Raw genomic sequence first — 27,820 nt, 5'->3', positions numbered from 1 at the left:
GGATTTGGTGTTACATGTTATTTACGTAGTTTATTGTAAAAATTCGGTCACAGTCCCTGTGATCACTGTTACGTTGAAATTATGGCTTTATTTTTTGGTGATTTCGAAAAGTTTTTTTGTTTGGACATGTTTGTTTTGTTGTAGTCCGGAGTTAGACTGATGGCCTTAATCTAAGTTTTCTTGTGGTTGTTGTTGTTGTTTGACTTGCATCCCACTGGGATTTTTTGCACACAGCGTTGGTGTACGGTGCTTTTTTCAGGAATATTTTGCTGTTTTTTCATGGATTTTCTGTTTGTACAGTCACACATAGTCACTTTAAGATGTTTTTCTTGTTCGTGTGTTTTTTGTTTGTTGTGGTTGCACCCGATTCAAGAGCCGCACCCGATTCAAGAGCCAAATGACTCACAGGGCTATACCAAAATAAATCAACTGAAAAATTGAAACTGAAACCCGCTGAACCCGCCCCCATTAAAAGGCGGCCGGCCAATGAGAAAGCCGTAAACAGACACTCCCTAACCCTACCCCCGTCTCATCCACTTAGCGCGGCTCGGCGGGAGCTCAGCGATTTGGTGCCAGTGACGTAGGAGAGCCACACGCAGTTAAATGCCAAAGGGCGCGCTCCGCACTGCGTCATATGAGCCCGGCACGTCACAGTAGAGGCTCGTCTGTTGCAGGTGCTGTTGGCTGAGTTGAGAGTCGCTAGCGGGGAATTGGAGTTACGCGATTTGTCGGATTTTTTTTAATCTAAAACAAATTGAACTCAAAAGTAATTGTCAGAGATGGCGTTAAGGAGGAGGCATTTTCTTAACCGGATCAGGGAGAGCGCCTCGTCGTTTCTATTCCAGAAGAGCAGCCAGTCCAGCGTCGGCATTATCGGCGTGCCCTTCTCCAAAGGACAGGTGATTATGTAATAGGTCTCTCTCTCTCGCTCTCCCTCTCCCCGTGTAATGTATGTGTACGTATGTCGAACTCCTCCCGAACCGCACGGAGCCAACCGTGCTACTCGGAAGCGATAACGTTAAATGTGTTAAGCAACTCGCGTTTAATATCAATGTCTTGTTACTTTATGGACCCGCGTTATTGTAGCAGTGACGCCTTGTTTAAGTAACAGGTTTCAATCGTTGCTAGACGTGGACAAATTGTGTCTGTATTCACTATATGTTTCATGTCCTGCTGATGGTTTGGGTTTCCCATTGAAAATGGCAACGTTTTGGTCATCAAATGTTGTAATTTATCACCGTAAATCATGCAGCCATACACGTTAATTCTTAATCAAAGTCGCATTCGCTAAATAATTTAGGGCTTGCATGTACGTCTGTTGAGCTTCTTTCGCACCGTACGTAGATAACCGTGCTAATCAGAGGTATGGGACGAAGGCTTCCAAGTAAACTACAGCACACACAAATTATTGGAACGAAGTTTGTAGAGCGTAGCATGTGCGAATATAGTTTAAATACGAAATAAAACACTATTTGGTGATAACTGCTGCGTTGTAACTAGTAGACAAATAGCAAACCACTCAACACATTCGTCAATTACGCTCTGGTCTTTTAGAGAAAAATAGGCGACATTTTGGGCAACCGCCCTTCATTATGTGAAGACACGCGCACTCACACAATAGGTGCGACTACTCACACTCACATTCATTCGCAAAGGCAAGTATCCGCTGTATAGAACTGGCAGACTGTTGAGGAAAGTGCTGTTGGCTGGGGTGGGGTGTCTGCAGCACGTCGGGTCGCATTTGTCTTGGGAGTAGGTGGCGACCGTTTACACATCGTACCAGGTACTCAATTAGGGCCGAGTCGACCTAGGCGAAAGGCCAGGGCTGGTTTAGATAGTCGCCACGGGTGTTGGCCCGTAAGCGGTAATGGGACTCGTGTCGCTGGGTTCGGAGCGCACACGCCGCTGCGCAGGCGAACCCGCTACGCCACCCACCCCTGCTCGCGGCGATTGACGCGTTAGTCGCACTCAGCAGACACGTGCGGTGGGTGGGTGGTGTCTCTCGCCTGTGATGACGAGCTCTGTGATTTCTGTTGCTTTTCCCAGAAACGAGGCGGAGTGGAGCACGCCCCGATGCTCCTGCGGAAAGCCGGGCTCGTGGAGAAGATTGAGGAAATGGGTGAGTCAATTTGGCTGAGTCAATCACTCGGGGGGGGGGGGGGGGCGCGCGCAGCAAACCGCTTTGAGCTGGTCTGATGGGTAATATCGACGACGTACGAAAATAACATTTTAGGGGGTTAATTTGGTGAGTCATCTGGCAAGAGTCGCTCCTTAGCTATTTTCATTACGCACATTGAGCGTGCACCGAGTTAACCGCCGTTTCACGAATTGTGTTGTGTTATTGAGTACCTCGAGATAAATACACCACGGACGATGTTCCGGGTCGTTAATTAAATATAAAGATGAAAATTAATGCACGAGTAGTAGTTGGCATTTGCTGAGAAGCAGGCGAGATCCCACCGAGACAATGATATTCTTTCAAGGAGACCTGAGTTCAAACAAGCGCAGGTCGAGCTAAAACAAAAAGAATACAAGCTCAAGTGGAATGCCGTCTTGGAAACTGATACGAAATATGATCGACCATTCAAACATTTAAAAATGAGATACGATTTAAAATACGTGCGCACAACTGATCTAAAGAATTGCAGACAGGATTTGATTTAAATGTCCCATTGCTTTAAAATGTAAGATGCAATATGTAACGTTTAGAAATCGGATGCAGTTGAATATGTAATTAACCATAATTAAAATATCAATACAACATGACCCTTGAATAATGTTTAGCCATATTAAGTCACGTAGATAGGTTTTAAAAAATAATAAAATGGACAAAAAACGTCCCTGATGACGATCGCCGGTGTTGGGATCGAAAGTCGTAGTTTTTATTTAATTTAATTATTTTTTAACCGATCTACGTGACTTTACCGAAAGACCCAAAGAATATTAATTCCTGCAGTCACGAAAGCTTTAAGTTATGATTTAAATGTGTCATTAATTTCAATATACATCCTTACCGTACTTACTTTTTTTATTTTTCGATTTAAAGCTTTCGTGACTGCATCTTCTTTGGTTCTTTTGGTAAAGTCACGTAGAATGAGAATAAAATAATAAATTGATAAAATAAAATAACACAATAATATTCTCACGACGTTTCGGCCACAACACAAGCAGCCTTCATCAGGTGAAGGGGACGAGACTGTCTGGAGGTCAGCTTAAAGGTCGTGATCTCAGCGTGGCTTTCTCACTCCAGCGCTGTCCTCCAGACAGTCTCGTCCCCTTCACCTGATGAAGGCCGCTTGTGTTGTGGCCGAAACGTCGTGAGAATATTATTGTGTTATTTTATTTATCAATTTATTATTTTATTCTCATTCTACGTTACTTTACCGAAAGAACCCAAAGAATATGAATTCCTGCAGTCACGAAAGCTTTAAGTTAAGATTTAAATGTGTCATTAATTTCAATATACATCCTTACCGTACTTACTTTTTTTATTTTTGTACCTCTTCAGCCTCTCTGCACTCTGAAGTAGGGGGGCCGCTGCCTGAAACGTCACCTATATTATAATTTTTATAATTAAGGCAGTGATCTTGACGAATGAGTTGAGTTTTGTTATTTGTGCTTGCACACCACTGCCAAAGCAAGTACTGTAGCAAAAAATATACGTGTTTCGTCATATTAAATCCCTTCCAGAATTTAAATGTAAACAAGCTGGGCGATATTCCTCTGAACAAGCAGACCAAAAATACAATCAAATCTTAATTGTCTAGCCTATTTAGAATAATAATTGGACGTATTTTTAGCTCTTTCGGTAAAGTCACGTTGAAGGGAAACAATAACAATATATATAATATAATGAAATATATATGTTATTATTTTATTGTTTCCCTTCAACGTGACTTTACCGAAAGAGCTAAGAATATGAATTACTGCAGTCACGAAAGCTTTAAATAAAAAAAAATAATTGGACAATTGATCATGTACGTTCATTTTCATTAAATGAATCAGTACAATCATCGATTAAACTAATACTTGAGATACATCAAGTTTGAGATAAATGTCATGAATTCCCCTAACATGAGAAAAGGCGATACAGTATATAGTATGCAATGTCAGGGCCACTTTAAATGTATTCTACATTTTTAAACAGAATGAGAACCTTTAAATCTTTTTCTTTATCAGTGAGAGTGGATAAGCATCAAAAGTTCCATGTCTTTTATCGATTCAAATGCTATCTCATGAATGAAATGCATCACTTAACAACAGGTATTAATTAATTTAAGACCTTGTTGTTTATATAAGGATGCTGTTGTATACCATGCGCATCAAGTACAATTATTACATACAGTACTCAGTGTTTCTTCTTGAGCATTCCTTGTGGAAAAGATCTCATCACCTCTCTGGGAAAATGTGAAAACAAACTTCATACGAAGTGACAGATTAAAAGGGAATAGACAATGCCCTATTAAATTATAGAAATAAAAAAACCGACGAGTTCGATTGCCGCTCGTGGCCAACACCAGTGACGATTATCTGATACGGTCCTGGGCCTCCCCTCGGTCGATTCAGCTTCAAATGAGTACTGACGAGACAAAGGTGGCCGAACGTAGTGCTGGCCACCCCCGTACAATTTAATTGTATGGATTTAAAAACCGTGGTGCAGTGGTAAGAGTTGTTTACTACTCACGTCGCTATGATCCCAGCGACCTGAGTTAGATTTCCGTACACACTTGATATCAGCAGCAGCAGCAAGTGATATCTGAAACCAACCCGCACTTGCCAGTGTGGTAAAGTTAAGGGTAAAGAACCCACTACCGACATGATCTGGAAATGCCTCAATCCAGGGGTGAATTGTATCAATTTGAAATAAAATGCAAGTACTGCTTAGCAGAAGAATCAGGATTGTATTTCCTGAGTCGAGCCCCTTCATCCGTTACAGCTCTTTGTCAAGGGTGTCTCAGTGCGCAGAGAGCAGTGGCAGCAAATTGTTTTACACATTGCAAGTTACACGTGCTTTAAAGTTAAAGTTAATAAATAAAAATATAATCTTAAACATTTCCACAAACATTAAAATTTACGTAATTATTTTCACTTATTTTTTAACCATTGCTTTTTATACACTCACTGAATACAACTGCCACCTTCCTTGGCCAATAGAGCACAACTTGGGCGATTACTGCCTCGGCGTAATTGCAGTCACTGGCCTCTGGGAGGCACTGTGGTATTTTTAAAGTTTTGGTCCATTGCCAAAACGACTTCTTTCAGTCCAACCAGCAGCTGCGCGAGCGTTCGGGCTCGTGGCGTCGCGACACAATCCTCAGTCCTGTTTTTCGGCATAACAGAGATGATTACAGACAACAGACAGGTGATCTAACAAAATGTTGGTTTGTCTTACACTCTTCAGGCAACCAAATCCATCTGGGTGAAGTTTGGGTCATTACATCTCTCATCTTTCAATATATTAGCACGCATTCGAAAAATATAAATCTCAAATATGTTTTTAATATAAAAGACTTTCGCTGTCTACATGACGGTGAAAGCCACTATAAAATATACACGTCCAAGCAATGCACGTTCACGCAACGAAGTTTAGTATGACACTTTTGGATATCGTAGCCAGCAAGCAATGCATTTAAATATAGGACCAGGTATAAACATGTTTTTGAAAATCTGGTTTTGCATGGAGAAGGAATGGAATTTTCCATACCCCAAGACTACAGCCAAAGATAAATAATGATTCATTGCCAGGATACCCTCTATCGGTGATGGTGGCACGCAATTTTAATTTATTTTTAATTGGGCCCCTTCACCACTACTTGCACATGCGTGCCACCCAAAGGCTCCACTGAAGCAATCGTAAACAAGGGGATTACCCCGCAACGTATACATTACGGTATCGGATACCAGGGAAGGTAAAGCTATCCTCTTATATAAAGCCTGTGTATCACCAGTGTGCACTGCACAGCACACTGGTGCTGAGCCATTAAAAGCTTGAAGCTTCCCTGACAAAAATCTTAAACCCTTGGTGTCAAATGTTGACTTAAATGTTGAACGGTGTGGTTTTATAAAATTGCACGTAAATAATGGTGTCGATAAAAATACAATCAAAACACACGTTAATATTGTGGAGGTGGATGTAGTGGTTTTTACTTACCACAGAATCAGTGAACCATTTTCGCAAGAACACTGCTTATTTGTTGCAAATGTAATTGTTACAATTTAGATTTAAAAGGGCATCACCAACGCGCTTAACCAAAGTCCTTTTGAATATAAGCCGACATTATGACAAAAAAATAGATATTGGCTCCTCGCATCTTTCCTTACAAGAAATTTTGCTCTTTATTAAAATAACATACATGACATTAACTCTCGTTCAGTAGTAGAACATGTGTATAGAATGTAACATTTTATATTAAAGCGATGTATATTTAGCCAAGCACATTGTAATGTAACATTATTATGGAACATTATAATTCAACAGGGTCCCCACCTCTCAAATGGTTTCTACGTGCTTCGCGAGAGTGTATTTCATCCAGTATGCATGGCTCAATCATTGACACAGCACGTAACTCAGGCAACATCTATCATGTAATGTCTACAATTTTGTGGCAAAGCAGCGAATGGTTCGTGTGGACGAGTTAATTTTATAAGTACATTTTAAGAGGTGAATTTGACCTCGGTGCATAAATATATGAGCGAAGCATGTTTTCTGACCACTGAATATTCGACTACATTATGTGTCAATGCAAGTAGTGATGTATTATAGCACTCTAAGTGTCGATTTTTGATTTGTTGCTTTAGTACCTCACATGTTGAGCATCCGTTCCACACAATCGCTAATCCAAATTCTCCAATAAAACTAATTAAGTGCGGCATACAGTTCTCTATATGAATATAAACGTATTTCATCTTATTTGGTTCTTTCGGTAAAGTCACGTAGAATGAGAATAAAATAAGAACCAAAGAAGATGAATCATTGCAGTCACGAAAGCTTTAAATCGAAATGTAAACGTATTTCAGTTATAATTTACAAGCCCAATCAGCATCGTTTGTAAGACTTGGAAAACACTTCTTGCTATAAGCATGTAAAGCAATGTTGGGGGGGGGAACAGTTCCTACAAATAACCGAACATTATACAGAATCTTTTATACTTGAACATTCAGCAGTGCAATAACCAACAGAACAACACGGGTAACTTTGAGCAGCGAAATAATGTATCAAAAGAAGGAGACGGGGGTTAATGTGCCATCTGATTAACATCGACCCCCCCCCGCCTCTCCCCGCGGCGCTGCATGAGTCAGGGACGTCGCAATTCTTTCTTTCCCCACTCCGCGCTCCTGCTAATCCACAGGCAAAAAAGTACGCGAACGCTTAGCATTCGCCTGCGTCTGGCACCCGTGTGATTCATCTGCGTTACGCCCCACGACGAAGTTCAGCCCTGTACCGGCCCGAACCGGCGTGAACAGATCCAGTCTGCCCTCCACTTTTAGCGCAACTCATCCTCTTACCCCCCCCCACACACACACACCTCCTTGTCTGGCAATCACGCTTTCGGGCATCTCGTGCACTTCATCCCCCAGCCATCACGAAGGGATCGCCGTGTCCCCTGTTCTAGTTCCACTCCCTCCCCGCTCATTGGCTTGTTGATGTTTATAATTATTATTTGAACACACGCAAACAGCGAGCACGTTGAGCCAACCCACAAGCCTCGTGAACAACAGTTTTCGCTCCAGCACCCCACCCCACCACCTCTGAATGCCACACACACCCCTCCAACTACTCGCTCATCCCGCCACCGCTCTCTGGGGCTGGAATTGTAACTCTGCACAGCGACACATGACCATCAATCCTGCACAAAGCATGTGTCTGGTATGGCTGGCTAGCCGCGACCGACTGTGGACACCCCACAACGCGCCTTGACGCCCCCCCTCCCTCTCAAGCCAGAGCCCCACCTGATCCCCCCTCATCCCCCCTCATCCCCCACCCCCCCCCCCCCCAGCGAGCCTGCGTGGTGGTTAAAGGCGGCTGAGACTCATACGGGAATACCGGACATTCCGGAGTGTCAGCACTATCAACAGACTTTGTAGGAAATGCCTCGAGGATTATTTTTACATCTTTAGGTTAAACATAAATTAAAGTTTCAAATTATGTTTACCGCGCAAATGCAAGCGCCACGTAAAATATATTTATCAGAAATTATTTCATCGTCATACGTTATTTACGGCACTGCGTCAAATCCACTGGTGCGCATGGAGGCCCTTGCAAAGCCGTGTCAGTCATTGGGGTTTTTTTGGCCGTAATTAATTCACCACGCTGGTCAGTGCAGGCTGATGAATGTGGAAGAGTGAATCGGATATCACTTGCCACTGATGTTTAGCCTCGACTGGGAATCAAATGGATGTCACCGGGTTCATCGTGTAGTACGCCAACCAGAATCATCATCATCTTTATTTATCCCGGAGTTGAGTCTGTTATTTATTTAATAATCAGGTAAATCCTGTGTAATTAATAATGTACCACCCTTTGTAAATCCACTCCTGAATGAAGGCCTTCCCATGCCGTGTTGGTAACGGAGGATGCTTGAACATACTTCACCACGCTGGTGAGCGCGGGTTAAAGGCGGGATTCAGGACCAGTTCAGATGCACTTGCCACTGATGTTAGCCATGGCGGACAATTCAACTGGGTTCATAGCACAGTACACGAACCACTGCACCACCTGCTCCACCATTTATTTAAAGCCACATCAAGACATTTGAGCTTGTGTGCATGTGCTAGATTAATTGGTACCAAGGGAAAGATGGCAGTGGCTGATGATGATGATAATGATAACACGGGTTTCATCATTATTGTGCTATGTTTGTATGTAACTATGGCAGGCTACAACGTGGCCGACCTTGGAGACCTATCGTTTGGTGAGGTGAAGGATGACACGCCATTCCAAAAACACGTGCCCTTCCCACGAACCGTGGGCATGGCATGCCAAGGGCTCGCGCAGGTCGTGCGTCAGGTGGTGTGTGACGGACGCACCTGCATCACAATTGGAGGCGACCACAGGTCAGTTTTTTTTCCATGAACCCACTCGACCCTCCCTTTCGTCCAATCCACTGAACCCCGCAGTCAAACCCACCCATCGAGCCACCAACCAACCAATGTACACACGCATTCACACACTCGCCCACCCTCCAAGCATTCCACCCACCCACTAACCTACCCGGTTACCCACCAACTCAGCCAGGCATCCACTGATCCGCCTACCCACCAACCAGCCCACCAATACACCCCACTCACCCACCCAGATAGCCGCCACCCATCCAACCAACCAACGAACCCACTCACCAATCCACTCTCACCCATCATTGCAAATGAATACTGCAACCAGTCTCAAAGCAAACTTTATGTCAATGTCATCACCCACCAACATCCACCAGCCACCCACTTCTCTCAGTCACCCTATGGTTACCACAATTTACAATGTCTGTTGGGCAAAACTCTTCATTGTGCTGGATACATTCGGTTACATATGTGCCAGTGTCCTGCCAATGGTAACGGTGGATACATCACATAATGCGATAACTAAATAATATGTAAACATACTCTTTTGGTCTTTCTGTAAAGTCACAAATGACGAAACTTATGTAATTGGAACTCTCGTCAATTCTTACCCTGCTGATTAGATGCACGCGTGAATAATTTGTAACCACATGAACGTAACAATCCTATTTCAGCACCATTCTTTTTTTTTGTACTCCGCTAAAAATAAATGCTCGCAAATATTTCTGTGTGACACTCAGCAGGCCGCAGATTGCACTGTGCACGTGCGCTGAACACGAGTGTGTATTATTGTGCGCAGCCTGGCGATAGGTTCGGTTTCTGGGCACGCAATGGCACGGCCCAACCTGGGCGTGATATGGGTGGATGCTCATGCCGACATTAACACGCCACTCACGTCGCCGTCCGGGAACCTGCACGGCCAGCCACTCGCGTTTCTCCTGCAAGAGCTGACGAGCAAGGTGGGTGCTTTTGACGGTGGGCAAAGCAGGGCCACCCACATACACACCCCGAGAGGGACACAGTTCGTCAGTGGCGCACGGCGGAGGTGAAATACTCATCAAGTTGTGGGGCCTTGCTAGGCGTGATTCGTAAAGATAATTGGAAAAAAAAATCTGCGAAGAGGCTAAAGAAAACTATCCCATAACCTGATTATTAGAGACAATTGAGGTACATATGTTGAGCTTCTTTTGCACCGTTCATAGCCAACCGTGCTAATCGGAGGTGCGGGGGAAGGACAATACACTAAACGCAAAAAGCAGTTCTAAAGAAATTAGTTTTCAAACTAGATTTTTAAAAAATGCAGAGCTGTAGTGGCCTCCTAATATCGGAAGGAAGAGCGTTCCAGACGATTACAGAAGCGCATCTGAAAGCGCGTGATGCGGTGACCATCTTTGTTCGATGGTTAGCCAAACGCCGCTGCAAGGATGACCGGAGTTTCACGTGATTGTTTATGCTCCATGACGAGATCATCAAGGTATTGCAGTTAATGTGTGGCAAGCACTTTATGTGTAATCAGTGCGACCTTGTCATGGATTCGTTCGGCAACTGCAAGCCCATGCAGCTCGGCGAGTACTGCACGGACATGGGGTCGAATTTTGTAGTCAGAGGTTTTGCAAGTAATATCGCTACAAAATCCATCACCAAGAATAGAATATGGTGAAATAGCAGTACGTATTTATAGTTGTGCACAACTTTAATAAAACATGCCTATATATTAAAATGCAGTGTAAGTCTGAAATGTAACAGAATATGTTGCACTTACAGACATACCTTCACAAATAATAGCGATTTGAAAAAATTAAAGAGACTCAGCTTTATTTGACTGTGCTCTGCTATAGCCGAGGTCTGGGTGCTGACATGTGCTACTGCTATTGCTGCTGCTGTTGTTGTTGTGCGTGAGCAGGTACCAGCTGTGCCCGGCTTGTCATGGGTCTCTCCTTGCTTGACGGTGCAGGACATTGTGTACATTGGGCTTCGGGACATAGACCCTGGCGAACAGTACGTCCACCACTTGACTCTTTGACAGTTAATTAATTACTACACTTACGACATGAAGCTCACGAGCTTGCGTCAGCAATTGTCTGCCATTACAGGTTGCCGCCCAGCATGATGAAATATCGTGAAATTGTTGTACGCAACCTAATATCCCAACTTCCCCCACCCCCTCAATCGTGCTGATCTCGCGAGAACTCGTGACACGAAGCAGTTGAGCCGTGTCAGTGCTTGGATGACAGACTGCCAAGGTGGCTATGGGATGGCAGTAACTGAACCTGTCTGAGTTTTACATGTTCACGTGTTCGATATGGGTATTTCCGTTTCCAAATATGGTATTTGCCAGCCTTTTGAACAAGAGTCCAGGCTTTCCTGTTCGACAAAGGTCATTCCTACTTTCTTTTGGATACATGCACAGGTTCTTCCAAATTCATGAACATTATAGTAAATTCTAAACACCTTGTTGATAAAGTATTTACATCGTATTTTATGGATTCCCCCCCCCCCCAATATGTATTGGATTCCCCCCCCCCAATATGTATTTACATCGTGCGTTATCAGAATATTTATTGAGACTGGAATCCGATTAGTATAAAGCTCCTTTCCACAGACGTCCATGAACTCATCACCGTAGAGAATTCATACTATCCCATTTCCTGACCTCATTTTAGTTACATTCTGAAGAACTACGGGATGCAGTATTTCTCCATGCGTCACGTGGACCGGCTGGGCATCCGCAAGGTGATGGAGATGTCGCTGGAGTTTCTCAATCCGAGGTGGGGAGCAACGACATTAAACATGAGGACATTTTTTTTAAAGAATCGAAAAACATATCACAACTGTGTCATGTTTAAAAACGGCATTTTGGTTATTATGCTAAGGCATCTACTACTGGGGTGCCGCGGTGGCGAGATGTCAACGACCTCGCCTGGTATGCAGGTCGTGGGTTCAATCCCACCCCTGACGCCTGTATATTTGGAGTTTGCATGTCTCTCTCCCCGTGGCCACGTGGGTTTTTCTTTGGGTCCTCCTCCACAGTTAGAAACATGCGTTTAGAGCATTTGACTGCGATACATTTCCACATAAGCCACTTCGTTGAGCTATCATTTGTGGCCATGTCGCTTCTGAAAAAGAGCGAGATAGCTCAGTAGGCCTGACCTTGTAAAAAATACACAAATTTACCTGAGATTGATCTGTTGTGATGTGTGCACCAGAGGACGGAGGCCGATCCACCTAAGCTACGACATCGATGCATTTGACCCATCGCTGGCCCCTGCAACTGGAACCCCCGTCTTGGGAGGCCTCACCTACAGAGAAGGCCTCTACATTGCCGAGGAAGTCCACAACTCTGGTAAGTGTATTACTAACATCATTATATTCAATTAAAAGTGTAGCAGGTCTATTTACTTGGAATTCCATGTATTACAAGAAAAATAAAGATACTCTCTGGTTCTGTCGGTAAAGTCACGTAGATAGAAAAAGTAATACAATAAATTAAAACACGACGTTTCGGTCGCAACACAAGCATCCGTCTTAAGGTGTGAAAAAAATATCTGCTGTTGTGGCTTTATATAGGCACGGGAGGGGAGAGGGAAGGGGGGGGAATGAATTTGGCTGTGGGAGTTCACAGGGATGGGTGGGGCTGGAGAAATTAGCAAGTAAATGGACTTGTAGTACAAGTCGTAATCGGACGATGACAACCGGGCGGGTGAGTGAGGACGACGACAACCGGTTACGACTTGTACTATAAGTCCATGTACTTGCTAATTTCTCTAGCCCCACCCGTCCATGGACGCCACAAACCCTCTCCCCTGTGAACTCCCAACGCCAAACTCCTTTCCCCCCCCTTCCCTCTCCCCTCCCTGCCTATATAAAGCCACAACAGCAGATCATTTTTTCACACCTGAAGACGAACGCTTGTGTTGAGACCGAAACGTCGTGTTTTATTTTATTATTTTCTATCTGCGTGACTTTACCGAAAGGACCAGAGAGTATGGATTCCTGCAGTCACGAAAGTTTTAAATCAATAGTAAAGATGCACTTCATCCAGGTAAAGCGAAAGGATCTGGTATAAAAATTACATTAAGGGCGTAACACTCAAAAGCTCCACACAGAAGGACACAAGAGCCCCTTGATGTACTATCATCTCCTGATCACCTCAATGGCCAAATTTAAAACACATTCCCAGGCAGTGGCTGAAGCGAGTACAGTGCAAACAAGGCTAAACCCTGTTTAGTTTCCAAGCCGAGAACTGATGAGAAAAGGCACATTGTAGAGGCACAAATGGAATGTTTATGGTCCCAAATATCTCACAATTGTGTGCGTTTACCTTTATCCAGGCTGCCTGTCAGCGATGGACTTGGTGGAGGTGAATCCACTGCTGGGCGCCAGCACCGACGCGGTGAATGCTACGGTGCAGCTCGGCTTGGAGGTGGTGCTGTCGTGCCTGGGGCGCGCGCGCGAGGGCTCCTACAGCTTGGGCTACACGCTGCCCTCGCCCGTCAGTGGGGCCACGCCAGACGATCTGGCAGAGCAGGAGCTGTCGTTGTAACCTCCACTCCCCTCTGCCGGGGAGCATGAAATGGGCCGTGGGCTCGGTGGGTCCAACCTCCCGACATAATTGTCTTCCACTGTGTAACATGAACAGGCCCTGTCAAATGGATCGACTGCGTGCGTGCAACAAATGGCAAGCGCACAAACGCCAATTCTGCATTGGGTAGCTCAGAGGTCAGAGGGTAGAGCTGGTGGCTAGCGAGATGCTCGGTTCGAATATGGGCAACCGCCAGGGATTAAAACCAGGTTCAAACATACCGAGTTGATGGCCTCAGCCCCATCACGAATGAGCTTGACTTCTCACGCAACAAACATATCTCACCAACAGATGTGGACAGAATAAATTCCAGTAAACATGAAAAATATTCACATTTCTCATGGTTAAGATTTGCTTCTCAGAGATAGACCTCGCACCGTTGGTTCATTGCAGACCTTGCCTGGACAAGACTACTCCGCTATTGAGCGGGACGAAATGCTGCAGCATATCGCCATTGGTGTCAAAAGCAAATCTGATCGCAGCTTAGCATAAACGCAGAGTGTAAAACTATCTAACAATAGACAGTTTTTCAATGCTTATATAAATGACAATCTTGCTGATTTAAAGGCAATGCCAGCTTTCGAGTGAGGTTTTGAAAATGTGCTTTTTGGAAATTCTTTGTGCGAAATAGTATTTATTAAATTACTTTGTCAAGTATCTTGACCTTTTTCAGTGCAGTGTGAGATTGATTTTTTTTTAGATAAACACCTAATTGTTTGTAAAATTCTTTAAAACGATAAGCAAACAACATTAAAAGAGCAGATGCTTTTAATGAGGTTTGAAATTAATTCAAACTCAGGAATAATTGTTTTTACTGTTGTTTTTGTCTGTCTTGGTGTGCACTCAAGTGAGTTTTATATGTTAGAGCATTAAACATGTGAAATTGCTGAATATTAATACAATAAAATATATTTATTTAATGGAAAAGCCATCTCTGTTTGCATCAATTAGTGTATTTTATTTTAAATTATGAAATAAGGTTCACAGTAATAAGACAATAATACCCATGTTTGCAAATGGTTGTTGATGCTGTAATGCGCACACACTGTTAATTTGTAAGAAATGCTAATAAAATAGGAAATTACAGAATGGCATTTTGGGAGTGCCTTTTGTTAGAGGATATACGAGATAAAATGTTTCCATTACAACAATAAAACATTTAAGGTAGGCTTCCTAATGAGATGTTGATGTGATTACTAAGCGTGGGTTACTCCATTATTACATTTGTATTTATAAAAATGCCCGCATTCATTCATTGTTGCCTTGCAAGAGAATAAAAATAAGCTAACGTTGCCAGGGCATTTTTTTTGTTCATTTGTTCTTAAGCACCACTGCCAACGCAGCCCCAGATGTTGTTTTATTAAGTTCCGAGCACCCATGACAATAATACACGGCACCAGTAAATAAAAATAGCGCCAGTGCAATATATCAACAAAGTACACCATATTCTTAGCTCTTTCGGTAAAGTCACGTTGTTTTATATATATTTTATTCTTTTATTGTTTCCCTTCAACGTGACTTTACCGAAAGAGCTAAGAATATGAATTACTGTAGTCACGAAAGCTTTAAATCAAAAAGTACACCATCTTTAATTTGTTCCGGACAGATAAGTGTGCACGATACATTGCCATGAAGTGTCTTACAAAAATACTTATATGTTAAAGAAATTTACATTCTTAGTGGCAACATTTTTCAAAAATAAGAAAAAAATTAGATTTTTTTATCACTACTGTATTAACGTATCTCATGCAAACAGATTACTGAACTTAAATACTTATTTCCCAATGCGACACTTAACTATGAATTCCCTTTTTGAAAAGCGTTTTGTCATAAGTTCTACCAACTGTAATTAGCAGCATTTAATAATTTGTAAATCAAACATTTGTTATAAAGACGAAGACAATTCATAAACACTAGATTTATAACAAACAAAATAATGTTCATACCTCACATGAAAGCCCAACAACCAAGAGCACAGCTAATTCCCACGATACTAAGAATCCTGTATAAATCATATGCCAGCATTACCAGATGCCCAGTGCAACAGTTAAAGCAAAAAACAAATCCGTAGAGCCCTTGTCAATTCACTGCTGGATGAAGGTCTCGCTGCATCTTGTCAGTAATGGGGGTGGTTTGACCATGTTTCACTACACTGGTCAAATATAAACTGAAGGGGACTGGTGACGGAGGAAAAACAGGTTCAGATATTATATTCTTTGGGTCTTTCGGTAAAGTCACGTAGATAAATAGAAAATAACAAAAACTACGTTTCGATCGCAACACAAGCGGTCGTCATCAGGAAAAGGGGGTTAGCTTCTAAAGGAAAACTGTTTATAAAGGTTTAAAATGGGCGTAGCTCAAATGTCAGCAGCATGGGTGGGGCAGCTAATGTTAATGTTAGTGATGGGCAGCTACCGCGATTGGCGGTGGGTTTCCACCAATGAAAGGGCTGCCAGGTAAAAATTAGCATGTTAATGTAAGATCGGTGAGTGGCCTCCACGGCAAGCGCACTGAGGTGGCTATGTTAATGTGAGAGATTAGCATGTTAATGTGAGAGATTAGCATGTTAATGTAAGATCGCAGAGGCACTGCCACGTCGAGGTACGGCACGCGAAGGTGGCTGTGTTGTTGTGAGAAATTTTACCTGTTAATGTAAACCCATCTTCTCGGTTGAAATTGTGTCTGTGTCTGGTATATATATATCAATGGCTTCATGAACGAATCTTTGTTGTGGGTTTGCAAACCCACTGGCTATCAAAGATTTGTTCATGAAGCCATCCATATATAGACAATTTCAACCGAGAAGATGGGTTTACACTAACAGGTAAAATTTCTCACACCAACACAGCCACCTTCGCGTGTCGTACCTCGATGTGGCAGTGGCTCTGCGATCCCTCATTAACATGCTAATCTCTCACATTAACATAGCCACCTCAGCGCGCTCGCCGTGGAGGGCGCTCAATGATCTTACATTAACATGCTAATTTTTACCTGGCAGCCCTTTAATTGGTGGAATCCCACCGCCAATCGCGATCGCAGCCCATCACTTACATTAACATTAGCTGCCCAACCCATGCTGCTGACATTTGGGCTACGCCCATTTTAAACCTTTATAAACAGTTTGCCTTTAGAAGGTAACCCCTGATGACCGCTTCTTTGAACCTATCTACGTGACTTTACAGAAAGACCCAAAGAATATGAATTGCTGCAGTCACGAAAGCTTTAAGTCAAGGTTCAGATATTAATCGCCACTCATTGTTGGTCACGGCTGGGAACTGAACTCGGGTCACCGGGTCCATAGCGCGCAGTACACTCACCGCTGCACTACAGCTCCACCCCTACTGTCTGCGACCTTAGGCTACATCCAGGAGGTTAAGAGAGATGTTCTATTTTTAATATTCAAATTTATGGATATTCCAATGGGATAATTATTAGTGCACATAGGCGTTTCATTACGATAAACACTAAACCACTGAACCATTAACGTGAATCATTCAAGCCAATGTAATGCGTGAAATACATTTATTATTTTGACCTCGTCATTCCCTGGTTTAACCTTAAAACAATATTCCTTGGTACGAATGGCTTCGTGTACCCAAAAAGAAAGCGTATACTAAACCCTTGCAGAACACCAACTTCCAAGACAACAATCATTTAACGTTCTCGCTTTAACAGCTTGTTAACCTTTACAAAGAAGGCTATTGCACAGTAATGCCCTTTGTTACATCTATTTCACTTACTCAAAAGCTATTAGTGGCCAAAGATTTATCAAGAACCACCTCACATAATTTATCAGAATTGTGTGCAATCACATTGGCATTGCGTGTCCTGATCTAATTGTACATTATCGGCTAAAGTGAAAACGTTATCCCTGAATATGCAATAAATAACCACTCTGCTGTACATTACAAAAGATGACCAAAGAGAGTGATCAAGTACAGGCCAGCGTCATCTAATACCTGTAAAATATGCATTCTAATTCAGGAGTGAGGTCAAAGAAATTAACCTTAAAATACAAAGCGGTCTATTCGGAGCACCTTCGGATATAGTCGTTCAAGGCTCAACTGCAGTTGAAATGTATAAAGTCTACAAAACTTCAGAAAAATACATTCATCTCACTATTTGAATTTAAAGTAACATACCGTGCAGTGACAGTCAGCAACGAGGTTTATCAAAACACATTTGTATAATTTGGCAATAACATATTGTTAACATTTATAAAAATGACTCCACCACCGATACGGCTGTCGGGTTGTCTCCCAGAACCGCCGGTGCAGGAGCACGAGTCGGTAAGTATGAAACTATTGTCCCTTTGCATCCATTAATGGCCTTTCGGAGCACAATGTGGTGCATGTGCTCCACAGATTAACGATACAAAGATTACAGCACAGGACTCTTGAAACAAGATCCTAATGTTAATTCAAGCGAGAATAAAGTGCAGCATTCCACATTCAGCCTTTTGTGCATGCCTGCAAAACTGCCGAGATCAGGCAGCGTCCAATTTTGCCCAAAGCCAAGAAAGTTGACTTAGCATTTATCTAACACCACCACCAGCTATTGAAACAAATGAGTGTCAAAGAGAGGGAAGGGTCACAGAGAAACAAATAACCACAAACAGACCTATTAAGGGCACTTACTGATAACCCTGAAGGATAGTATGGGGCAAATATAACCAGGGTGCACTCATTACTTGGCCCGGCACAGTCAGCACAAGAGGCACACATGACAACAAGCCACCATTTAATCATTGCCCATGACAATGGAGGCCTCTAAACAGTTCACTTTACGGAAAACTAACTTTGGCAAGTGAAATGGAAGTAGGTTCCACTTGTCCCTGCACCGCCCGTCAGTTCTTACAAAACAAGGGAGCTTGTGACGGGAAAATGAAATGCACGCGGGGGTAATTTTACATTAGTGTGGGTAACACGAATAGAGCGGCGACTCGCAGTCATTGCTTTGCGAAGATTCAGGTTTTGGATTGGCCAGGCGGCGGGGCCGTGTCTCCGTGGGTGCTCAGCCATCGTTCGCACAGCTCCACCATCACAGCCTGCTCCAGCTCAGCGGCTCGCTTGCGGATCGTCTCCACCCAGCGTGATGCATCCCTACTCGGCAGCTTCACGGCGACCAGGTAAGCAGCACGCAGTTTTCCACACAGCAGGTGGGCCTCAATCTGCAGCACAGGTCAACGCGCGGGTCGGCAGGATGCTCATTGCACAAAGGTGATGGTGAACACTCGAACGTACGTTATCAGGATTCGTAAGATGTGGAGTTAAAACATGACCTTGAAACGCTGTCATAAAATAAGCAAATGAAACATGGCATATTGTGTGGAAATGTGTGGGTACCTTCGCAGAATTATTCTTTATCTTCATGATCAGATTTTCAATCTCCTTTACCTTAAATATAACATGTAAAATATGATCAGTATAACTTAATTTCTTCATAAATAGTTATTGATGCATACATCACTCAAATTCTTAAGAGTAAACAAGTTTTTTTATTGGTTTATAGGATTGTACAAATTGTCACAGCTCACAAATAGTGTAGCCGCAACACTTGATAAAGCCACTCCATACAGGAGCGACACCTACAGTATCATATGCCTAGCGTGCAGAGTTTCTGTCAAGCTAAGGTAGAAAACCAAGAATAGCCCCATGGGCGGCTATAAACAGCACACTGTTCGGAAAAGGGCTCTGTATAGGGTTACCACGGCAAGAGTTTGCTTGCCAAGCCTGACTCGCGCACACACACACACACACACGCACCTGCAGCTGTCCCGTGCCAGGCTGTGCTGCGGTTGCGGCGGCCACAGCGCGGACCGTGTCCAGGGCAATCGAGTCGCAGTCACTGGGATCTGCCGAACCGGACTCGGACACATTACGCAGTAGTGTCTCCACCTCGTGCAGCTGCCTCTCCTCCACTAGGCGCCTCGCCACCCGAGTGTACACCGTCAGCGCCGGCAACTGAAACTCCTACAACACCACATGCACAGACGCATGCACATACGCTCGCACGTGCACCCTGAATAAAACCTTCTGCCAAAATGCCCTTGGAAAGAGGATGACGGCCCAATGGCACTCATCTCTTTTGAATGAGAAACCTTGGTAATGGGATCGAGGCAGGATGTAGGTGCAATGTAAACGTTGGAGTCAAGCAAGACCGGCATTCCGAGAGACCAACGTATACAGGTATGCACCAACCACATGGTACACAGAAGCACTGAATAGTCACAAATCCCATCACTAAGTTGCGTTTTCATTTTTACATTAAGTGCCAATTACCTCGCTTTCTCTCACATAGCTACTAATATATTTGTTGTGTTTTACATATGTATATATCTCTATATCCCACTCATCCTTATCCACACATAGCCTACAATGTAAGGTCTAAACAAAAAAGTAGCCCTTGAACTGTAATTGCAACATGCGTAAACTTGCAGACTTTAAAAAATGTCAACTTAAAAACATCCCATTTTAGGCTACCATAGAAAAGAGGAACGTCTGTCGTGTGGCAACACCACATGAGTGGGGTGTGGGAAGTGATTGACGTTAGATGTGTCAAGCACCAAGTCGGCAAATGAATCACACAATTTTTTAAAAAATAATTACTTCAAGTAAATTATGAAATATCTTTGCAACCAGGAGATGTAAGATTTGTGAGTCGACGGAAGTTGCAAGTCACGGCCGACTGACCACACAAATTAAGGATTTTTACATAAATGCCAAAGGCTCCAACAGCCAAACTAAAAAGAAAAGTATTAAAAACGCTAAGCACAGTGGGAGAAACGCCCCCAAACCGTGCTGCACTGCTCCCATGTGTGCATAAACCACAATGTGTAATTCGGCCACCGGTAGCAAACCTGTATAATTCGGAAGGCATTTCCAAATCCCACCTCCACGTTTCCACCAGAGAGCATCAGCTGCACGCAGGAAATCCAAATGAGCTCAGGTTAAGAGGGCACAAACGCAAGAGTTAGTCCTGGAAAATAACAAATGCCCAGGAAATAAAACGAACACTGCAGTCAAAGGCATAATTGCTCATGTTACAAGACGTCTAAACAAATTTAGCGAGACATTTTACAAATAGTTTAAAAGCGTATACAGTAGAACCTCGGAGATCGAATGACCCAGAACTCGGAACAATTCGGTGATCGAACAAAATTTTCGACCATTTTTTGCCCCGGACATCGAACAAAAATTCGGAGGTCGAACAACTTGAAAGAACCTGTATGGGCCGAGATGCATAGCAAGGGCGACCGAGACAAAGGCGTATGACCCAGTTTATGCGTAGCTCTCGCCCAGTGCAGACCCGCAAAACATTGTTAACTTTTTCGTTAATTTAATGAAAATGCATCGAGTCATTTCAGAAACACTTTAAAACGGAGGCAGAAACAATCCTCTCTTGATCAGTTTTTAGTAAAAAGGCCCTCAAGTGAATCACAGTTAGTGCTCGAAAAAAGGCAAAGAAAAGAATGAACCCCAGAAGGGCAGTTACCCAACGTGTTTATGGAGGGAAACTCCCCTTCCAAGCAACACTGACACCTCCTCCTCCCCTCCTCACCACCTTCCACTCAAGCCATCCACTCTCCTTACTACAGGTAAAGTGAAGTTCAATGTTCATTTATTCTATTAATTATAACTGTGTTTTCTTGTTTTTTGTATGCTTTTATGTACTGTACTGTATTTTAATATTGTAAACTTTGTGTAAAAATGGCCCATAATAGGACCATCCTTAGGTGGGGAACCAATTGATGCTATTTCCATTCATTCTTATGGGGAAAATTGATTCGGTGTTCGAACGAATGGGTGTTCGAACACGGTTTTGGAACTAATTAAGTTCGATCTCGGAGGTACCACTGTACTTAATATTTATAGACATTTTTTCTTGACATGCATAAATATGTTGACCTTCACTTCCTATATAAAGGTAATCTATTAATCCGTCCAAATAGTTCAGTCAATGTTGCATGTTAATTCACAATCAAAATTAATCTCTCAGGAACGTAACACAGGTCCACATTCCACAATCACTCGGTGTGCGCAGTGTGCAACGCTGCAGTGGGTGTGAAACGGGACGCATATCCTGGGCTTACCAGGCCAGCGACCTCGCTCTTCACGTTGTTGTCGTCAAATAGGGTGGGCGGAGGTTTCGCCCTCGCTGTATCGTACTGGCTCAGAAAGCGGGTCACCTCAACCTGCAGCTCAATTCTGCGTATGTTCCTGCAAGCGCAAAAAATTCTGTGTTTAATAAAAACAATTGTACGAGTCATCCGAGTTGGTGCTTAGTGGGGGACCTGCTTGCACTGTATGTATCCACGGTTGTCCATTTTCTGTAATGGATGTGATTCCCGCTCTCTCTCTCTCTCTGAAGCTTGTCGAAACGTGCAATGTTGCACTCTCCGTTAACATCTGATGCTTTGCGACTTGCCGTGAAGTGGTGTTATACAGCTCTGTTAGTTCTGCTGATTTAATGTTTCTGTCTGCTCTTCAGGTCAGATTACCACGTCTCACAAGTACAAAACTGCATTTTGGAATGATTTTTTGCAAATGTTTGGTGTAATGCTCATCTTACAGTTAATGTTTAGTTCTAAAGTCACAAGCAGAACATCTTTTATGAAATCAGTAGGCGTAAAATAATAACGATGCAGCATGTAAGACAACGTGCAATTATTATCAAGGTACAAACCTTGACAGCTGTATTTTGGACATCTTGAGAGTGAAAGGTGCATTCTGGCTCGGAGTGGATGAGGAGCCGGGCAAGATGCGACTGACAGCCGGTCCACTCGTCGGTGCCTTCACTTGCTGTTCACTCAGTGCAACATTGAGGTGGTTCTTGGCCCTCTCCAGGAAATCCAGTCGCGTGGCAAGCTCAGCGTACGAGTTTGCACCTTTTCTGAAGAAGTTGATACACGTCATCGCTGCTCGCACGTTGTCCTGTGTAAGGGGAGGCTCAGAGTTATCGTTCATCCGCCATCGACAGACGGTACGAAACAAAGATCCCCCGTATAGCCTTAACAGACTGTTGGGGCGAGTGCTGTTAGTGAGCATCTATGAAGGCCAGAACGGTACACGAGGGGGGTGGGTGGCCAGCACCACACCTGACGCCTTTGTCTCCCCAGTGGCGATGTTTTACACACCGCCCCACGTACAAATTTCAGGCTGAATCGACCAAGGGGAGGCCCAGAACTGGTTCAGATAAATATAATCGTCACTGGTGTTGGCCGCAGGAATCGAACTCAGGTCACCAGGTTCATAGCGCAGCGCGTGACCTGCTACACGACCGCATCGTATCACACACACACTGCAAAGAATTCTGCAAATGACTATCGTGTGGTCAAGCTACATCCAGAGATGGTGGTATGGAACATTATGCCGAATGCCAAAGAATGAACATGGAGACACAAATCAAATTGAGGGCCCACCTTCATGAAGCACTGCAGGGCATAGAGCACATTGGGCATGTTTTTGTTGTCCATAGATTTGCAGGCCGCTATGAGGTATTTTCTCCAGCGCTGCAGGCTGGGATCCAGCTCCTCCAGATGCTTCTCCAGCACATCAAGCTGGCCCTTGCCCAGGCAGGGCACGAGCAGGCCCTCTACAAACACGTGCTCTGCGCAGTTCTGTACAAAGAGCAGAAGCCACATCATGTTTGCTGCACACATGAATCCTGGAAGAGACTATAAGCAAGAATTAAACAGCCACCTGATGATATCGTTGACGTTTTTAATACTGCTAGAAACTATTATTTACAATTACAACTGAAATTGAATTGGTATCTAAATACAACAGCTGCTTTGTGAGTGAGAAACATTACTGGGGAAGGCGAAACAAGAAGCACTCAAGGGGTTTGAGCCGGGTGAAGTTGGGGTGGGGATACACGGGAGAGGGGAGCAAATTGAGGGTAACCCGAAACATTATTAGCTCTAACATTGTCAAAGTTTCAAAGAAATCAGGGGTAGAAAATCTAACCCATGAACACCGTACACAAACTATCTATATAAACGCGAATAAAAAAAAAATGAGCACCTTTTCGAGCAGAAAGGTGAGGGCTTCGTGGTAACGGCTGTGTCGACCGTAGAAGCTGACGAGCGCCAGGTACGTCCCGTAATGCTGGAGGTAAAAGAGGCACTCCTCTAGCCGCGTGTCCCGTGGCGGGGCTTTGGGAGAATGCGGCGCAACAACAGGAGAGCCCTCCACCTTCAGCAGCAACTCCAGCTCGTTGAGCGAAGCCATCACGTCGTCGTCCTGCCCAACAGCCGGTATTCACAACATTCGCGCCAAACATCGATGTTACCAATGCCCAGAATGATCAACAATACACATCTGTATACGATACGAGTCTTGTAAAATTTGTCTTCTCAAACGCACACGTGTGATTTCACACTTCCTTTTTGGGTTTAGCCACGTTTCTTGTAGCCGTTTGCTACAGGTTATCAAACAATGTTGCACAAAACATTACGTAGTAGGTTTACCCTTTGCCCATGAGAATGACGGTCATTCACGACCCTGTGGGAAAGTAACAGCTATAGGTGAATGCTGTGGTGTAAAAATTGCAAAAGTAACCCACCATAATTCGCTTTTTCATAATCATAACAGTTATACTCAATCACAATATGTGAATTGCCATTTATAAATGTTATTTATAAGATGGAGCTAACAGGACCAATAATATGCTTCAAGATAATGGAGCACCACCTGTTATAACATTTGAAGATCCATATCACAAGATTAGGAGCGCATTGTTTACATTCATATGGCACTGAGTGGAGAGATGTGGTCATTTCGGATTCATTGTGATGGGGGACTTCAAGTTAAATATATTTTGTTTACCCAGGTGAGAACTCAAAGAGACCAGGATAGTCTCATTTACAAGACTGACCTGGGTTACAATAATGGCATTAAAAAAACAAAGAGTAATAAGAAAAAAAAACCCAAAACAACTTTCTCACATGAGGAATTGAAATGATCAAAAACATATTTTCCCTGCAGCACAAGAGGGCTCGGGCAGGTTGCCTCCACATAGAACGGAGCAGAAATTACAAAAACAAAGCGACAGAAATGAATTTTGCCCACCATCGACAGACTGCCCGGCATGATGCTCTCCAGGTGTTGCACAACTTCCTGCAGGACAGTGGAACCCATCGACGTTTGGTTCAGGTCTGGCGGTGGCCTCATGCAACGGGAAAACTTCTCCCGAGCCGAGGAGAGGCAGCCCGCACGCATGCAAGCCATGCCCCAGGCACTCCACACCCCGCTCGTGTCCAGCCCACACTTGGTCGAAACCTGCAATGGCACAACATGGTTTGGCACGCATGTTCAATGCATTTAGCACAGAGCTTTAGGAACGGGACTATAAAGTAACAAGTGTCACACTACAGGCTAAATATTGTTTCGTCATTATTATAGTGCGCTGGGGTTTTATAGCCACAAAGCGAAGCGTGCCGTAGTAAAATGGCATTTGGTAAATAGTGAATATAAGCAGAACTCCATTCCACGTCTCCAAATATGAGCCTTTGCGTCACATACTATATGTATGTTAAACTTATTTTGCACCGTATATAGCCAACCGTGCTAATCAGAGGTGAGTAGACTGTGTGCTGGCTTAAATAAACATATTTACTCTAACAAGCAGGTTTTAGGTGTAATGTTAGTTTACTTTCTTCAAGCAAAGTCAAGTTCAATGAAAAAACAAAACAAAATGTGGAGTATTTGAAATGTGACTTTCTGTATTAAAATTTCAACTAAAACAACTATTTGCATTATAAAACATCTGATGGTTAGGATACACGACTGATCAGTTTTAAGGCTGAAATATCATTTCACGTAGTTTAAAATCCATACTTTGCTCAGACAAGAGCGCTTGCCACTGAAGGGTTGTTGTTTAGGACCAAGTGTTCAAGCCGGACTGACCTCAATCGCGAGGAGGTATCGCTCGTCCTGGATCAGCTGATCGCGCAGTCTCGTGACAGCGCTGGGACGCAAGATGTCGTACAGGGATGGGATGAGCCGGTAGCTTGCCGACACCAGGATTTTCAGCACGTCAACGCGGCTTATGTAGCTGCGAAAACAGCGAGCGAGACGGCATGTACACTTCCACAAGTCACCACCAAGGCCTGCGCTTTAACCCCTTGATATCAATTTCAAGCACATGACCAAATTTCCCAAGATGCACCTAACATCATCAGATCTTGGAAGCTAAGCAGATTTAAGCCTGCTTGGAGTGCTTGACTAGCAAATCATCAGGTGCATCCATTGCTGTACAGCATGTCTTTATACTACCCGCATTCACCAAACCGCACTGTCCAGCATGGAGAAGTATAGTATGGTGAACCTGCTGACACGTTATAAGGAGTCTTATAAGGAGTCTTATAACGTGTCAGCAGTGGATTGATAAACAGGCTATACATGTAAATCGATTCCCTAGTCATACATCGCCCCTTCATTAAGTATGTACACTATGGGCAATTGCTCTATGGAAGCACCATTGCTTAATGGAAATACAAAAACTAATCTTGCTGTTGTGGAGCAAACTGGGTTCTAATTTAAATAAACATGCTTCTGCTCCAAAGGCGGGTTCCTTCCGACGCTCATCCGAGTGCACTGCAAGCATGTAAACGAGACAGGACATTAAACCACGGACCTGTCACAGACGCCGAGGTCCTGGCTGTGGCCAGCGGAGGAGAACATCATCTTGGCGTTGAAGAGCAGGTTGCGCATGATGCCGATGACTAGGACGCTGTCCACCTCGGGCTCATTGAGCGTGAGCGACAGCTCGCGGCAGTGTTCGATCAGCTGGTGGCTGCACTGCACCGTGTTGCTGTGCAGCTTCAGCAGGGCCACACACAGCGACGCGCTGGGCGCCTGAGCCACGGGGCACAACGTTACCGTTCCATTAACAAGACGAGCAAGGCAAGAATTATCCTTTCCACTACAGTATAGCCGTGGGCGAGAGTCGATCAATGCTGGAGTGGGAAGTCGGCAAGCAAAGGACCCCCCTGATGTGTTTTCGGGTTGTTACCGCGCGTTGTTTCGGCACTGTCTGATGTTTAGCTCCACGTGCTGGAAGCTTCTTCTGGAACGAAATTCAAAGAAGCTCCCAGCCCGTGGAGAAAAACATTTGACATTAAACGGAACAAATAGGCGGTACAACCTAAAAACACAAGAATGATTTTTAGCACACATACACAAAAAACTACACCGTTATGCCTAGTGGATTGGATAATTTCATTTATACCACTACAAAACTGCCTCTTTTCCTTATTAAAAAGTAAAATTAATTTGTCAGAAAGCTTGAAAGAAACGCAATGTGAATCAAGAGCTAAAAACAGTGGCGGGGGTACCTGATCGTAGTAGAATTCCTCACGAATGCGCTGACTGGTGGAGGTATTCAAGGACATAGACCACACATTGTCCTCTACCGCTTGCAGAATAATCTGGAGTGGCGAGTCTGTCACCTCCTCCTGCCCTGGTTCACCTACAGACAACAATTGTGGTGCACTTTAATAACAATAATGACTTTTATTTATATGACAAAGCCCCAATGGGTGTCTTTAGGCTTTATTTCAGGAAGACCATATGTTGGGAAGTTTAATCATATTGTTTTTTTTACATTCGATTTCAATGTTGGAAGAAATCGGAATACCTGGAGAAAATTCACAACACATGAGTGAATAACTTTAGGTAATGACCAAAAAAAGGATGAATGGGGCCAAAATGATGTTTCTCCGCAGGGTTGCCGGGCTCACTGTCCGTGATCGGGTGAGAAGCTCGGTAATGCGGGAGAGCCTCAGAGTCGAGCAACTGCTCTTCCGGATCGAGAGGAGCCAGTTGAGGTGGTTCGGGCATCTGGTAAGGATGTCCCCTGGTAGATTTCCCCTGAAACTCTACCGGGTACGTCCCACTGGGCGAAGACCCCGGGGCCGGCCTAGGACACGCTTGCGGGACTGTCGCTCAGCTAGCCTGGGAACGCCTGGGAATTCCCCAGGAAGAGCTAGAGTCTGTCTCCAGGGAAATGGAGGTCTGGACTTCCCTACTCAACATGCTAAGCGAACCGAGGAACGAACGAATGAGTGAATAACACTCATACTCATTGTCACCTCCTGCCATCTCCTGGCCACTTTACAACTTGCAGGCTAGTGTGTTCGATCCCCCAATGCTTACCCACAAAACACTGCTCTAAAAGCATTTA

At 43.9% G+C, this 27,820-nt stretch overlaps 2 protein-coding genes across 5 annotated transcripts in view; one reads left to right on the top strand and one right to left on the bottom strand.

The window, feature by feature from the left end:
• The first annotated feature begins 590 nt into the window (after positions 1–590).
• On the top strand, positions 591–14,926 carry LOC116939460 (arginase, hepatic-like). Its single transcript, XM_032947847.2, has 8 exons — positions 591–899; positions 2,047–2,119; positions 8,877–9,054; positions 9,851–10,010; positions 10,955–11,049; positions 11,715–11,819; positions 12,258–12,394; positions 13,383–14,926. The coding sequence occupies exons 1-8, from the start codon at positions 780–782 to the stop codon at positions 13,592–13,594; spliced, it is 1,080 nt and encodes a 359-aa protein (XP_032803738.1). The 5' UTR covers positions 591–779; the 3' UTR covers positions 13,595–14,926.
• A 271-nt stretch (positions 14,927–15,197) lies between these two features.
• The window catches only part of ZFYVE26 (zinc finger FYVE-type containing 26), a 38,772-nt gene continuing 26,149 nt past the window's right edge, over positions 15,198–27,820 (bottom strand). For all 4 annotated transcript variants that reach the window (XM_032947850.2, XM_032947848.2, XM_032947852.2 and 1 more), the window contains exons 32-43: positions 26,973–27,106; positions 26,273–26,493; positions 25,543–25,690; positions 24,706–24,915; positions 23,659–23,877; positions 23,055–23,252; positions 22,319–22,566; positions 21,726–21,852; positions 20,493–20,552; positions 19,399–19,605; positions 18,979–19,029; positions 15,198–18,803 (exon numbers count right to left, since the gene is read on the bottom strand). In XM_032947850.2, coding sequence (XP_032803741.1) covers positions 18,600–18,803; positions 18,979–19,029; positions 19,399–19,605; positions 20,493–20,552; positions 21,726–21,852; positions 22,319–22,566; positions 23,055–23,252; positions 23,659–23,877; positions 24,706–24,915; positions 25,543–25,690; positions 26,273–26,493; positions 26,973–27,106 — 2,027 coding nt within the window. In that variant the 3' untranslated portion in view covers positions 15,198–18,599. The remainder of the gene's footprint in view (positions 18,804–18,978; positions 19,030–19,398; positions 19,606–20,492; positions 20,553–21,725; positions 21,853–22,318; positions 22,567–23,054; positions 23,253–23,658; positions 23,878–24,705; positions 24,916–25,542; positions 25,691–26,272; positions 26,494–26,972; positions 27,107–27,820) is intronic.

This window comes from Petromyzon marinus, chromosome 6 (assembly GCF_048934315.1).
Source record: "Petromyzon marinus isolate PM22_M1 ecotype Great Lakes invasive population chromosome 6, UKy_Petmar_22M1.pri1.0, whole genome shotgun sequence".
In the NCBI taxonomy this organism is placed as follows: Eukaryota; Metazoa; Chordata; class Hyperoartia; order Petromyzontiformes; family Petromyzontidae; genus Petromyzon; species Petromyzon marinus.
The sequence above is the reverse complement of the archived record's forward strand: the minus strand, read 5'-3'. Positions and strand labels throughout refer to the sequence as shown.

Excerpts from the sequence above, each read along its gene's own strand:
- LOC116939460 (XM_032947847.2), top strand. The coding sequence starts at position 780 with ATGGCGTTAAGGAGGAGGCATTTTCTTAACCGGATCAGGGAGAGCGCC. Across the intron at positions 11,050-11,714 it reads GACATAGACCCTGGCGAACA|TTACATTCTGAAGAACTACG; the intron begins GTACGTCCACCA and ends ACCTCATTTTAG. Across the intron at positions 11,820-12,257 it reads CTGGAGTTTCTCAATCCGAG|AGGACGGAGGCCGATCCACC; the intron begins GTGGGGAGCAAC and ends TGTGTGCACCAG.